This window comes from Thermobia domestica, chromosome 3 (assembly GCF_964235325.1).
Source record: "Thermobia domestica chromosome 3, izTheDome1.hap1.1, whole genome shotgun sequence".
Classification (NCBI taxonomy): Eukaryota; Metazoa; Arthropoda; class Insecta; order Zygentoma; family Lepismatidae; genus Thermobia; species Thermobia domestica.
In genome coordinates this window covers 309,418,912-309,433,815 of record NC_137456.1, presented here as the reverse complement: position 1 = coordinate 309,433,815, position 14,904 = coordinate 309,418,912, and the positions used below count along the sequence as shown (strand labels likewise).

Below are 14,904 nucleotides of genomic sequence, written 5' to 3'. Positions count from 1 at the left end.
CCTATACTCACCCTGATTCTAGAGAAATCAATTTGTATAGTATTTTGTGAAAATACTTTTATAGAGGAAGTTTTATAATAAAACTGGTAGTGGGAGTCGATTTCCGGACGCTCTTTTTATTAACTGCTCTACCCAAAAATCCTATATGAGACAAAGTTTTACAATATGTTGTTGTAGGAATATAATTTGATAACAATTTCTCCCGGTATTTCTTATAATGTTAGTATGTGTATAATCGGCAAAAACATCTATGTGGCAAATCTCATTCAAAAGAGCAGTAAATAAGAACATTAAAACAAAAAATAAAACTTTCTTGTCCATTTAGCAACATTTTGTTTTACTCATTCTAATTTTCGTATTTATAATTCTTTTCCTATGAAATTTGCCACAAATATACATTTCCCGATTATACACATAGTATCAGCATTAAAAGTACTCTGCAAAATCATTATCAAATTATATTCTCACAAGAAATGCGACAATCATTTAGGACATGAGTGTGCATGAAATGCGTGGAAAGTTATATAAGTAGAAACTCAATTGAGTAACTACTCGTACATTACATCTGCATAACAATTGGAATTCTGTAATGATGCTTGAACGTTCTTTTATAAGCTCATACATCTGACGAGAAGATTCGACCAAGTCTCTCAGTATTCAGACAATAAATTGTTACTGTATTTTTTTTCTTTCTTTTTTTTTTCAAATCATTGCGTAGCGACCCACGTGCACAATTCTATTTTGGAATAGTAGAATAAGTCTAAAAATTCAGATGTTAATTTATTTATTAAGTAAATAAATTAAGAGATCAGTGTATTCTCAGCGTTCTTAAGTGTATTCATGTTACTGTATGTGTTATTCAATTCAATCAATAACATATATATATATAAACTATTTTGTTTATAATTCTTGTTTATATAATTTTCGTTTGCTTTTCAGACGAGTATAGCGAAAGGGCGGCAGAGGGGCGGGGAGAAGATGCTGGTGATAGGTAAGGAAATATAAATAATAATGATGTCTGTCTGCTCTCTTGTCCAAAAATATTTGGGTACTCCACTTTCTCTAACAATGTAAATGTTTAGTACCAGTAAGATTTGTAGTATAAGGTGTCATCAACATAATGCTGATAGAAACACTAAGAATCATTAAATTGACAATATTTTAAAATAACTGTACTGATACTCTTAGTACTGCATTAGCTTTAACGCTGTCAGAAATAGATCGAGAGTGAAGGACAATATTTTGAATAATCTTAGCACATACTCGACATATGGATTTATTTTAATTTATACTTTTTTTTTCCGGCAGAGAAGGCATTATTGTAAATTCTATAGCCGCACTAAAATAACGCGAGATTATCCAATTCAAGTAGTGCCAGATCTGGTTCGAGAAAAGATGGGTGACCATTCATACTCACCAATTGGTGTTGGCACTGCGGTGTTCATCCAGCATCGTGAGGACAAGTGGGGAGCTACTGAAAAGAAGTAGCGAACTCCAGCTTAGAAAGCCAGCATTAACGGCGAGGGAAGCCGATGTGCTTAAGCACACATCACCTCAAAGCCATAAGTGCCAACAAGCCGGCTGGTAGGCCTGGCTCGTAATGGCTGGCACGCCAGTGATTGTAGTAGTTTAGAGGAGAGATGACGTTTGTAGAAAACACTGTAAGATACTTTGATAAAGGTTTTCCAAAAAGATGGTTATAGCTGAGGAAATCGTCGTCAAGTTATTTTATGATATACTTTCTTCGTGGATTTTTTTTTTTTTCAGCTGTAAATGTAGCTACTTTCTTAATATTCTGTTTGACAGTACCTATGAGTTCTAAGACGCTATGTGTCCTCATGATTTTTTTTTCTTGCTTCACAGATGTTAATTTAAAAATAGAAAAGCTTTAAGTGGAATAATGTTAATTTACAAGGATGAGCCATGTCTTGCAATTTTGCGCAACGCAAACAGCACTTGTATACGCCATGATCGACCATAGATACAAGATCAAACTGGGCAAGAGCTATTTAACACGGTGGCCGCTACTCTATCAGTATCTTCAATCAGTCTTTAGTAGCAGTGACTATGAGTGGTCAACAATGCCTGATACATGAACTGTTGTTGTAGAAGTTTGGACTCAGACATAACGTTCTGGCAGTAACCCAAAACATTTGTCATGCGAAAGGAAAAATACAAGGAACTCAACACAGCAATTCGTTGGTTCCAGAAATGTTGTGCGGGTTGGAAGAATGTTGAAGATCAACCAAACGCCGCAGAGTCTGAGGTCATACAACACCGTTGAGAAAATTCCATTCACCAGCACATTACGATTGTGAAACCAACTCGGCATATCTCAGTACACTATAGTTCATATCCGTCACGAACTCGAAGAAAGAAAGAAAACATCAGGAGCCCGCCGCATTGTGCCACATGAGTTGACCCCAGCTCAGTCCAGAGGAGAGTAGTTGGGTGTCGACAACTGCTGAAAATCGGCGTAATGTGCGTTTCCTGAAACAAATTGTCACATGTGAATGTTTTATTTCCGAAATCCGAATGAACAAAAACCAATGGTTAAGCAAGGTCCAACTTCCAGAACCGGTTGTGAAACAGGACCGTTTCGAGCATAAAATCATACTCTACGTGTGGTGGAAGTAAGAGGAGATAATTCCCTTCAAGTTTGTTCCTAACTGTCGTACCACCTAATCAGACCTTTATTTCGAACAGTTGGAGCGGATGTATGCTGCAGTGCACCAAAAATATTTGCATTGGTATACCGAAAACGCTCTTTGCTGCAACGGGATGACGCAAAACCGCATTCGGCTCGAAAAATGCAACGAACAATTCAGAAACTTGATGGCCTTCAACTGATTCCATACCTGTCATGTAATTCTGATCTTGCCCCTTCAGATTATTATTCGTTTCGGCCCATGGATCTTCCTAAAGTAATGATGCTTCGCCGACCAGCATCAGGTGGAAATAAGAGTGACTGACTTCTTTGCCTGTTAGGGCAGGATATGGTATCGAGGAGCTGGCGGAAAGGTGGATGCAGACAGTCCAACACGAAGGGCTGTACTTTGAATGTTCACCTGCTTTCATGAAATGAAATTAAATCTTTAGTTTTACGTCCCACAGTTATGCCGGTTAGGCTATAAGAGACGGTGATGATGAGTGATGAATGAAATGGTGGAATGAAGAAAGTGGGAGGAAACGGGATAACCCCGAGGAAACCCACGCACACGGTGTTTGTCCACCACAAAGTTCACTGGGCGGGGGCTGGGATCGAACCCGGGACCCCAAGCACCAGAGGTGAACGCTCTACCACTGAGCCACCGCGGCCCCCTACCCTACTTCCATTATACTGTAATAAATACAGGTATATCGTGTACTACAATATCGCAAGACTTATGGCTTAATCTTGTATGAAAGAAACAAGCATTAATCTACCAGTTTGTATTGCGGAAACAGTCACTTTGTAGATTCTGTCCGTATTCCTTTGTTGATAATTGGAAAACTCTTGAATCAACTGAATACAGGTTTTCTGTGGTAGAAAAATGTGATTTTCTGTACGTAACTGAATTCAAATTGGTAAATTCGTTCCGAAAAGTATAAGGATGGTATAGCATTTCTGCTGATTATTTTACTAATTATAAAATATAACTCTTTCTGTTACAATAATTCTTTCTCGAAACTAGTAACTTTTTAAGTGCTTAACGTACTTCTTTCCTGCAGGTCGCAGCGACTGACAAATGATGATTTCAGAAAGTTGTTGATGACTCCAAGGTCATCAGTACCTTCTTCTTTGGCTACACCCTCAACAACTGCTCCTGTTCGCGATGTTACGAAAACACCTGAAGATGCTGAAGTGGATGATAGAGCAGAGAGACGTCGCAAAAAGAAGAGGTAAGAGCTAGTTTAGTTACGTCTAAATTTGGGAAAGTTTTTAAATTGGTAGTGGCATAAAATTTCTTTTCTGGTTGCTAGAATTCAATAAACAGTCTGCTTGAATTTTATGTTTTTTTGACTGTTGGGTTACGACAGTTATTAACAATTGAGCATAAAAAAATATCTAACCTGGATAATGTTCCTTTTTAAAAAAATTCTTGACAATATTTCCAGTACGTCCAACGGGTACTCTTCTTCAGGTCTAAAGCTTAAGAATATCCTCTCTGCTGTTATTCTCATGTTTGTGTGCCACCCTAAAAGCCACCTTTTATTTATTTATTTATTTATTTATTTATTTTTAAATAATGTGTGTCCTATAATCTTCTGCTTTCCATATGTCTTTCAAAACTTCCGTAAGTTTAAATCCTGTATGGGCAATGTTACTATACTTACATTGTTACTAATATATACAAATTTTAAATTCCCTAATATATGCCTGTATATTTTTTATTATTATTATCTTTAAAATATTACTAAAGAATTTGTAGTTTTAGCATTTGTTTTTATTAATATAATTAGAAATAATAATCGTATCCCAGTTTTTTTAAAGCTTTCGTTTCCCAGTGTTCAAAAGTGGGTTTTTAGTCCTAATATAATAAGCTTCAAATATACTCCTTTCGATGTTATTAGTGGCCCAATGTAACTTCTACCTTTTGTACAAAATGTTTCGTAGTTTGCAAGTGTTTAGATAGGCCAGAAACAGCTCCATTTGTTCTCGTGAGAGTCTTGGATGTGCTCCTTTATTCTAGTTGTAATATTTCTTTTCGTCATACCAATATAAAAGGCTTTGTCGACAATCTAATTTTGCTACTGACTTCAAGATTTTTCTAATTTTGAGAGGGGGTCTTAAACTCAAGTTTAAGATTGTGTCTCTTAGCTATTTTCTTCAGTTTGTGCAGTATCCCCGGACAGAAATGAAATGAGATCCACGGGGGAGCGTCTTGTCTACATATTCCTCATCTTAAAAATTTTTTGGACTTTTGTTTCCATCATAACAGAACTGTACTCGTTAATAGACCCTAGATTTATTATTCTATTCAATTCTTCTTCCAAATCTTCCTGAAATGTTACCAATATAAAGGCTCTAATAAACATGTTTATCCATTTGTTGGCTTTTGTGTCAGTGACAGCCAAGAAAGAAGACTAGCGCGAACCGAGCTTGAGGATCCACGACATTTCCGTATAAAGAGAATATCACATTCATCGACATATTTGCATTGGGACTGGGCATCCTCTTTTGGTTGCTGTGGATCTTGCAGGGCTCATAGCAAGTCACTTTTTTTTTTTTTTTTTTTTTTAACTAAAAGTTCTTTTTTTTCAAGTTGGTCACTAAAAGTTACTTTTTTTTTAAAAAAAAAAAAATTGTCACTAAAAGGTACTTTTTTGGGGAGGTAAAGTGACTTTTTCGTGTGGTTTATGTTTTGCATTCTGCCACATGTGAAACAATCGGCTTCATTCTCACTTCAGCTTTTATTCTTTCTAAAGCACAGTGGATGGTTTGTGGATGCTTAAGCTCTCAAGATTGGGTTGAGAACTCGTCTATTCTTTTATCATAATAGTTTTTTAGTTTTCTCACGTAATAGTTAACAATCCGCCCAACGTTGTGCGGTTCATCATGTTCGTCTTGTGTTATGCTTCTTGTATGTTCTTCTTACGAGTAGGTGTTAAATTTGAGTATTTCATGGCTTGGAAATCTCAATGCTAAATGTCTGGGATGAAGAAATTCTGAAAAAAGGCCAGAACTGGTTGCACTGCTGAATCTTCTTACCGTAACTACAAAGCATACTTAGAAAACCTAAGAAAAGAGGAAGCTGAAAAAGAAGAAGTAAAGAAGAAAAATGAAACAAAACAACAAACAAAGAGAGAGGTGATGGAGAAATTGACAAAGGAAAAAAAGAGGCATGATAAGATTTTGGTCACTTTTTCGTGTGCTTTTGGTTACTTTTCAACCATTTACGAGAGATCAGACCACTATGAGCCCTGATCTTGAGACAACACCCTTACCTCCTCTCGGCTGCCGTGGACCATGAGTATCCCGTTCCGGTTGCATTATATCGGAACAATCTGCCATATCTAACCGTCTCTCGGCTGTTGAGGCTTTGAGAATTCTAACCGAACATTCATCCTATCATTGCACCCTCACTGAAATAAGAGATATATGTAGGTCTTAGGACCAAGCTTCTGTACTTTGTGTCATGTACTTATATTGAAACTTTTGTAATAAACTGATGAGGGAGAAAACTCAATCCCCTTTATTGCCTCTACCTACAAAACGTTATAATATTTTGTTGCCGAAAGACATGGGAAACTTTTAACGCAAAGCTATTATACGAACAAAGAATTGTCTTCTTGGGGTGTATGAATACATTCGTGAATGAGCAAAGAATGTCGGTGACATGGTAAAGGATCATGACTCAAAAAAATAACAGCAACTTGGCCGCAGTGGCTCAGTGGTAGAGCGTTCACGTCTGATACATGGGTTCCTTGGGTTGATCCCAGCTCGGTGAACTTTGTGGTGGAAAAATACCGTGTGCGTGCGTTTCCTCGGGGTTCTCCCACTTTCTTCATTCCACCATTTCATTCATTTCTCATCATCATCGTTTCCTTGAGCCTAACTGGCATGACTGTGGGACGTAAAACTTAAAGATTTCATTTCATAACAGCAACTTAAGGTATCAAGAGGGCTTACATTTTTTCGCTTACTACTATTAAGAAGTTATGTGGATTAAGAAGTAGCGGACTTTAGTGTAGAAAGCTGGAAATAAAAGCGTTGAGATGCTTTATGCTTACCACTCATCGTCGACTTGAATTTGTGTCATTTACTGTTGATGGGTTGTAGCGTCGTTTTATATGTTTGTTTTTTCTTCAATAAGTATTCTTTCTAGTAATTAATTACTTTTATTTTATATTTCAGTTTCTATGCGAATTAATTACTTTTACTTTATATTTCAGTTTCTATGCGAAACTTAAGAAGCAGGAAGAAGACAAGATGGCTGAGTTGGCTAAAAAGTACAGAGATCGAGCAAGAGAGAGACGAGAAGGGGCAAATCCTGATTATCAGAATGACGACCCATTGTCAGCTGCAGGAGGATACAGAGCTGTTGCTCCTGATATCAAGTCGTAAGTGTATCTATTGAAAACATAGCATTTAATATGAAATGCATTAGCAATCTGCTAAAGACAGGCGTTTACTATTGGTGTAATAACAGTAATAAAAGATGTACCGGTGTTCTTTTCAAAACGATAGTTTATAGATGAGGAAGAAAATATCTTATTACAAGTCCCCCCCACTTTTTAAAAAAATTAACATTCCAGGGTTGTGCTGTGATATCTTAAGAGGACAATAATGAATGTGGATGAGAATTTGATAAATTATAAATAAATATATGTCTTGTGAAGATCATAAGATCTTACAATCATAAACCCGAATTTACAAGGAGTATTGCGCCATTGTTAGACTAATGTGTCTCTGTTATATCATTATTAGGAGTATGAGCATCACGGTTAGGAGTACTATATCATTCTTAGGAGTATGAGCATCACCGTTAGGAGTATTGTGCCATTGTTAAGAGTATTAAGATCACTGTTAGGAGTATTGTACCATTGTTGAGAGTATTAGGATCACTGTTAGGAGTATTGTACCATTGTTGTGAGTATTAGGATCACTGTTAGGAGTATTGTACCATTGTTGTGAGTATTAGGATCACTGTTAGGAGTATTGTACCATTGTTGTGAGTATTAGGATCACTGTTAGGAGTATTGTACCATTGTTGTGAGTATTAGGATCACTGTTAGGAGTATTGTACCATTGTTGTGAGTATTAGGATCACTGTTAGGAGTATTGTACCATTGTTGTGAGTATTAGGATCACTGTTAGGAGTATTGTACCATTGTTGTGAGTATTAGGATCACTGTTAGGAGTATTGTACCATTGTTGTGAGTATTAAGATCACTGTTAGGGGTATTATGTCAATGTTAGGAATGTGAGCATCACTGTTATAGCAGGGCCAACAAGAGATGGTCTCTGACGTTTCTTACCGCATGCGGAGTGACAGTGCAGCCTCTACTTTTGTACTAGTGTTACCAACCATGGTCACTCTGTCTTACACCATTAATTAAATTGCCATTATAGACGACCGAAAAAAAGAGCCTTGACACGTGAGTAGTGGCAACGTCACTCCGAGCTGTCAGATACCTTCCCTTGTGCGCTTCCCTATAGGGGAAATCTAACGATAATACTTATAATAATCTGCTACCTAACAACGTGTTTAGATATACAGTACAATTTTTTAAATAGACTTTTCTAGCGGAATGAAAGCTATTAACTGCATCAAAGTGACAATGAACAACACAACATCATCAAAATTCATTTTTCTTGATTTTATCAGAAGCTACACATCAGAATTTATCCTACATATGACATTTTGTTCAGCTTTATTGATTTATCGATTGATATGTGTCTCATCTTTGGAAAGTATTGCAAACAAAGAAACTAGAGTTAGTTATAATTTTGAGCTATATCTCTTTAACAATAATTTATAATGATGTCGTGCCGGTGTCCTAATAAGAAACTTGATTAGTGTGTACCGTAGCATCAGTTTCATTGTAATGATGGTGTGGTTATTGCGCAGCACCAATTTTGAATTTACAAAATAATAATAATAATGATAGTAATAATATAAATAAATAAAGTTTTTTCTTGATTTCCCCGGAAACTACGCTTTACTCACCCACATCAGTTTGTTCAGCTGAGTGAGATGTATCGAGTAGTGTATGCTCTTCTTGTCTTGTCTTCCATCACCATTTCTGGTGCTTGGGGTCCCGGGTTCGGTCCCAGCCCCCGCCAAGTGAACTTTGTGGTGGACAAACACCGTGTTCGTGGGTTTTCTCGGGGTTCTCCCGTCTTCTCTCACTTTCTTCATTCCACCATTTCATTCATTTCATATAATCACCGTCTCCTTTAGCCTAACCGGCATAACCGTGGGACGTAAAACTCAAAGATTTTTTCCATCACCATTAACGGTATTATATATAGGTGCACCGGACATCTAATTCCTGTGTGCTAAAAATCTGTTTATGTGCATTGTTTATTTAAAAATTGTAATTATATTACAAATGGCGTTTGACGCCATTTGCAATTTATGGTCGACCATAATATCGAATCGTCTGAATTACCAAAATATATTAATGATAAAATTAGGTATGAAATGAAATTAGGTCATATTCGAGTAAAATATAAATTGTCAAAATTACGTAGATATTGAAATGTCAAAATCGGAAAAGGAATTCTAGGAGTGAGAGGGGGGCCAGTTGCCCAGATGGTCGGGGCAGAAAAGATGGGGAAAGTGAGAAATTTGTGAAAATAAATGAAGTAAAAAGGATTTGGATGTATGTACATGTGTTTGTTTGTGAGTAAATGAGAAAGTGTTTATGTAGTGTAAAGTGTAAGATATTCCACCAAACTCCGGTGCTGCCACTGCAGAACTCTGTGTCTCTTCTGTGGATATTCAAATATTAATTGTCATAGAATTTCATTGTTGAAGTTATTGACATGTAAAAATTATAGAAACGCAGAATCATCTAAAAATACCAACTTATACAGGATGTTTCAGAACAACACCGACAACGTTTGGAAGTTGATTCCTGACATCAAGATAAGACAAAAGGTGTAGATCAATCTGGATGCACAAATGCTTCATTTCCGAGTTATAGGCTACCGCAAACATGAAAAAATGAACTTTAAAGGTCCATAGCTCCAAAACTATGGGACTCACCGTAGTCGGTCAAGACTTCACTTAGGAACCAATATATGTCATATCCAGATATCAAAGTTTCAGAATCCTGGGGTACTTCCGCAACAATTTTTAAAGCGGGAGTTTGGCTACGGGTATATAATATGAAGTAGTCACAAACTACCTGTATAAAAATTGTTGCGGAAGTACCCTAGGATTCTGAAACTTGGATATTTGGATAGGGCACATGCTAGTTCATAAGTAAAGTCTTGACTCGACTACGTTAGATCCATAGTTTTGTGAGTTCTTTTCCACATCCTCCGTATTACAATAAGAATATGTGATTGTATGCAAGATAATATTTATGCATTGAAATGTTGCCTTCCAACCGAACAGGTGTTTCCACTCAGAACATCACTTTTCATTATATTTCGAGACACTCTCTGTGATCTTATACGCGTGGCTTTAAAATGTAAGCCGGAATACTGTTGTTACATTTTATTGTTTTGTTTCTAGTCCCGTTAAAGAAAAATAGCCCAAAGTATTCTGAAAACACAAGACTATGTTTATTAAATTTTTGGAATTCTTGGGACTATTTTTCTTTTACTAGACTAGGAACAAAACAACACAATATAACAATAGTAATATTGTAGCTTACATTTTATAGGCACGTACGTGACAGCAGAGAGAACTGAAACATAATGGAAAATGATGTCCGATAGATGTCAGCCGCTGAAGAATTTTTCCTGCCATCTAACGACGAGATGTGTAACATTTACTATCTGTTTCAATAGTAGAAAGTGGGATATATATATATATATATATATATATATATATAATGTGTGTGTGTGTGCTGTGATAATCGCTGTAACTGTATTGCAAAAGAAAAAAATCCTTTCGTTCAAGAGTTATTGTGTAAAGTAACGGACGGACGTAAGTCGCCGTTACCTGTTAAGAAGTTAACGGACTGATCCTAGTAACGAACTCAGCTGAGATATAGCTCCAGCTACTTATTGCAGAAAAGGAATTGATTTCCTTTCAAGAGTTATCGTGAGGAGTAATAGATGTGCATACTAACATTTCAATGAAGTTCCACTTGCTTGCTCCTAATAATATATACTCTACAGCGTCTATCAGTATTATAAGTATGAATTGTTTAGACATTAAACTAATACATTTTACATGTATTGATTTCAGAGGAATGGATGCTGCAGAAAGACGACGACAGATGATTCAGGAATCCAAATTCTTGGGTGGTGATATGGAGCATACTCACTTGGTGAAAGGATTGGATTACGCTCTGCTACAGAAGGTATGGTTTGCAATTAAAAACGTAAAATTAACTTTGTACACTGATGGACTATACTGTATTTAAGTTTGTCGATCATAAGATTTTATATTCCATAGTTACCAAAGATCATTTAGGATTGGAAATATGGGATTTTGAGCTCTGGATCTGGAATGTTCGTCTTTTATTTAATTTTTCTTTTTAAAAACAATAGTTGTATCACGGTTACACTACGTGAAGGAATTTGGTTTGTATGGCCTGTTTTTTCAATTGAAACCGAAAGTGATGATAACTTCTGCCACTTCCGGTGTTGGCAGAGATAATAGAGTGGAGATGGAATATATTCTTAAAACGCTTAATTGATTGAAGAAAATGACTTCTCGATATCCATTACCGTTTTTACACTATTGCAAGAAACGTTAAAATTAGAAGTGGGAGAAAAAGAAGTTGAGGTTAGGAACAATCAGTGCTCCAGGCAAGCAGAGAGAGTATGGTCAAATACCCACAGAGCTGTAGGTAAGCTAAGTGTGCAAGGAACCTCAGAGCTCCAGGCAAGTTAAGAAGCTTGGATTAACTAGATCTCTCAGAGCTCCAGGCAAGATAAGAGAGAAGAATATCCAGTCGAAACTGATGTCTGTGGAGGCCCTGCGGCGTCTTTTATACCTTCTTCGTGGGTAGTGGCAACACTAGTGTTCCTCTTCGGTCACGTGTCCCATTGGCGTTGCTAATATCCGTCGTCTGTTGGTGTGTAATAGTGTTAAAGAAGCACTTGGCAGTATTTACAAATATGAGACACGTGTAGAATATAACAATATTTACTCAGTTTATCTATGAGTAATAATAAATTTGAAGGCAGCTGGTTTACCAACTAAAACTTATTTATATGTTTATCCTGTCTGCCCATGAGTCCGTTCGTCTGTCTGGGAGGCAAAATATCTCAAGAACTACGTGATGGATCAATCATTGTAGCCAGAATGGTAGAAATTCAGTTTGTTGATGAGGTGATATTCAACCGTTTCCGATTTAAACGTTGATCGCTGTAGAGCAAGAACGATAATATATATCGAGAAGCGGTTTCGTACAAGTGATTAAGCGCCCCAAGTATATGTTGCATCTCCATCCTTAATTCTGTACTAAAATTGGAAGTGATAAAAATGCACTATGACTTACGGCTTCAATATTGATCTATATAAAGCAAAAAGGATAATAGCTATTGAGAAGCATTTTTTTTTAAAAAAATTGGATTTAACGTTTTAAAAACAGGTATCATTTCTCTTATCCTCTATACAAACCAGAAGTGGCCTTTAACTTTATCGTTATAGAATGACAACGCTAATAGATAGGGAAAAGCTGTTTCCTGCAATCAATTAAGCATCTCAAGAATATATTCCACCTCCACTCTACTCTCCCTACTAAAACCGAAAGTGGTAGACATCTGTTACCCCTTCCAGTTTCAATATTAGCTGAGAAAATATCACGCCATACAAACCAAACTTCGTCACGTGTTTAAAACTACAATTTCTCTCATAATTGATCAATTTGGTATCGATAGCTACGATACTATTTTACATCACCGCTTCGTACAATGTTATTTTACACCAACACAAGTAATAATCCGGAGGAAATTAAGTTTAAAAGGTATTTTTTAAAATTGTTTATGTAAGTTTAGCTTCTGTGTACATAATCTTTCCTTTGTATGTACTCTGATGAAGGTGACAGTTTAGAAAAAATCATCGAAACATTGATTATAAGTCTGCAATGATCTAAATCGCGAGACGCTCCAGCCAGAGTGTGGTCACCCACACAACGGACTTAACTGCGTGATGCGTTGCAGATAGGTTCTCGGAAAGTATCACATGAACATTGTACCCTTTTGATAGAGGACAATGAGGACACTGAGCTTTCGATCTGTGCTATTGTGTATTGACGTTTTAATAAATTGTATTCGGTGTAACGAAGTAATCAAATAGTTATTTTAATAAATTAGTCTTTATAATATACGTGGTCACTGTATTGGCTCGTAACGATACTTCCCGGCTCTCTACAGTAGAGTTCACTCCCTCTGAATTCAGCCAATTTTTCCAATGTTTCACACCAGCAACAAAAGTTCAGTGATCCTACCAGGAGTTGAATCCAGGACATGTGCACTAAGCGTGTATGAACTGATCGTGTTAAAAGTTACTACTTATGAAACTTGAAAATTTGTTGTTTTATTTCAACTGTAATCTCCCGTGTTTAGCTACAACACTTAAAAAAAAAATGATATTTAAATAGTAAATAGACAAAAGTATTTTGACCTAGAACATCCATAAAGATTAATTTCATAAACAGTTTCAAGGCATATTCCTCTGTTCTTCGTGTGATTGACTAAGTTACATTTGTAAAATGAGTTCATACTATAGAGATTTGTCGTCATTGTAATGAATTCTGAAACTTAAAAGTAGAATAAATTCTGCTAAAGACAGTAAAGAAGATTACGCGAAGGTTATATGCATGAGATATGGATATAGATAGTCACCATAACTCGTGAAGATGTTAACGAATGGGATACAATATAAATAGCCACCGCTATCCGTCAAGATATTAACAGATAAGATATGGATATAGGTAGCTACCGTTATCGTGAAGATGTAAAGGAATGGGATATGGATTAGTCACCGTTATCTGTGAAGGTTTTAACGGATGGAATATGGATATATATAGTCACCATTACCTGTAAAGATGTTAACGAATGGGATGTGGATATAGATAGTCACCATTACCCGTGAAGATGTTAACGAATGTGATACGATATAAATAGTCATTGTTATCCGCCAAGATATTAACAGATGAGATGTGGATATAGATAGCTATCGTTATCGTGAAGCTGTAAAGAAATGGGATATGGATTAGTCACCGTTATCCGTGAAAATTTTAATGGATGGGATATGGATATAGATAGTCACCATTACCCGTGAAGATTAAATGAAATCTGTAGTTTTACGTCCCACGATTATGCCGGTTAGGCTAAAGGAGACGGTAATTATGAGAAATGAATGAAATGGTGGAATGAAGAAAATGGGAGGAAACGGGAGAACCTCGAGAAAACCTACGAGCACGATGTTTTTCCACCATACCCGTGAAGATGTTAACGAATGGGATACGATATAAATAGCCAGTTATCCGTCAAGATATTAACAGATAAGATATGGATATAGATAGCTACCGTGATCGTGAAGATGTAAAGGAATGGGATATGGATTATTCACCGTTATCCGTGAAGCTTTTAACGGATGGGATATGGATATAGATAGTCACCATTACCCGTGAAGATGTTAACGAATGGGATACGATATAAATAGCCAGTTATCCGTCAAGATATTAACAGATGAGATATGGATTTAGATAGCTACCGTTATCGTGAAGATGTAAAGGAATGGGATATGGATTAGTCACCGTTATGCGTGAAGCTTTTAACGGATGGGATATGGATATAGATTGTCACTATTACCCGTGAAGATGTTAACGAATGGGATACGATATAAATAGCCAGTTATCCGTCAAGATATTAACAGATGAGATGGATATAGATAGCTACCGTTATCGTGAAGATGTAAAGGAATGGGGTATGGATTATATAAATGAAATCCTTAAGTTTTACGTCCCACGGTTATGCTGGTGAGGCTAAAGGAGACGGTGATGATGAGAGATGAGTGAAATGGTGGAATGAAGAAAGTGTGAGGAAACGGGAGAACCCCGAGAAAACCCACGAGTGCGGTATATGTCCACCACAAAGTCTACACGGCGCGAGCTGGGATCGAACCAGGGACCCCAAGCACCGGAGGTGAACGCTCTACCACTGAGCCACCGCGCCCCCCAGGGATATGGATTAGTCATCGTTATCCGTGAAGATACTAACGAATAAGATATGGATAGTCACTGTTACGTGTGAGGATGTTAACGGAATGACTTCGTTAACGA

The 14,904-nt window shown here is 36.7% G+C and overlaps 1 protein-coding gene across 1 annotated transcript in view; it reads left to right on the top strand.

Moving 5' to 3' along the window:
• Positions 1–14,904, top strand: part of beag (IC cytokine homolog beag) — a 72,890-nt gene that overhangs the window by 26,422 nt on the left and 31,564 nt on the right. The window contains exons 2-5 of the mRNA XM_081752571.1: positions 940–991; positions 3,712–3,882; positions 6,877–7,044; positions 10,854–10,968. Of these exons, the coding sequence (XP_081608697.1) occupies positions 940–991; positions 3,712–3,882; positions 6,877–7,044; positions 10,854–10,968 (506 nt within the window). The remainder of the gene's footprint in view (positions 1–939; positions 992–3,711; positions 3,883–6,876; positions 7,045–10,853; positions 10,969–14,904) is intronic.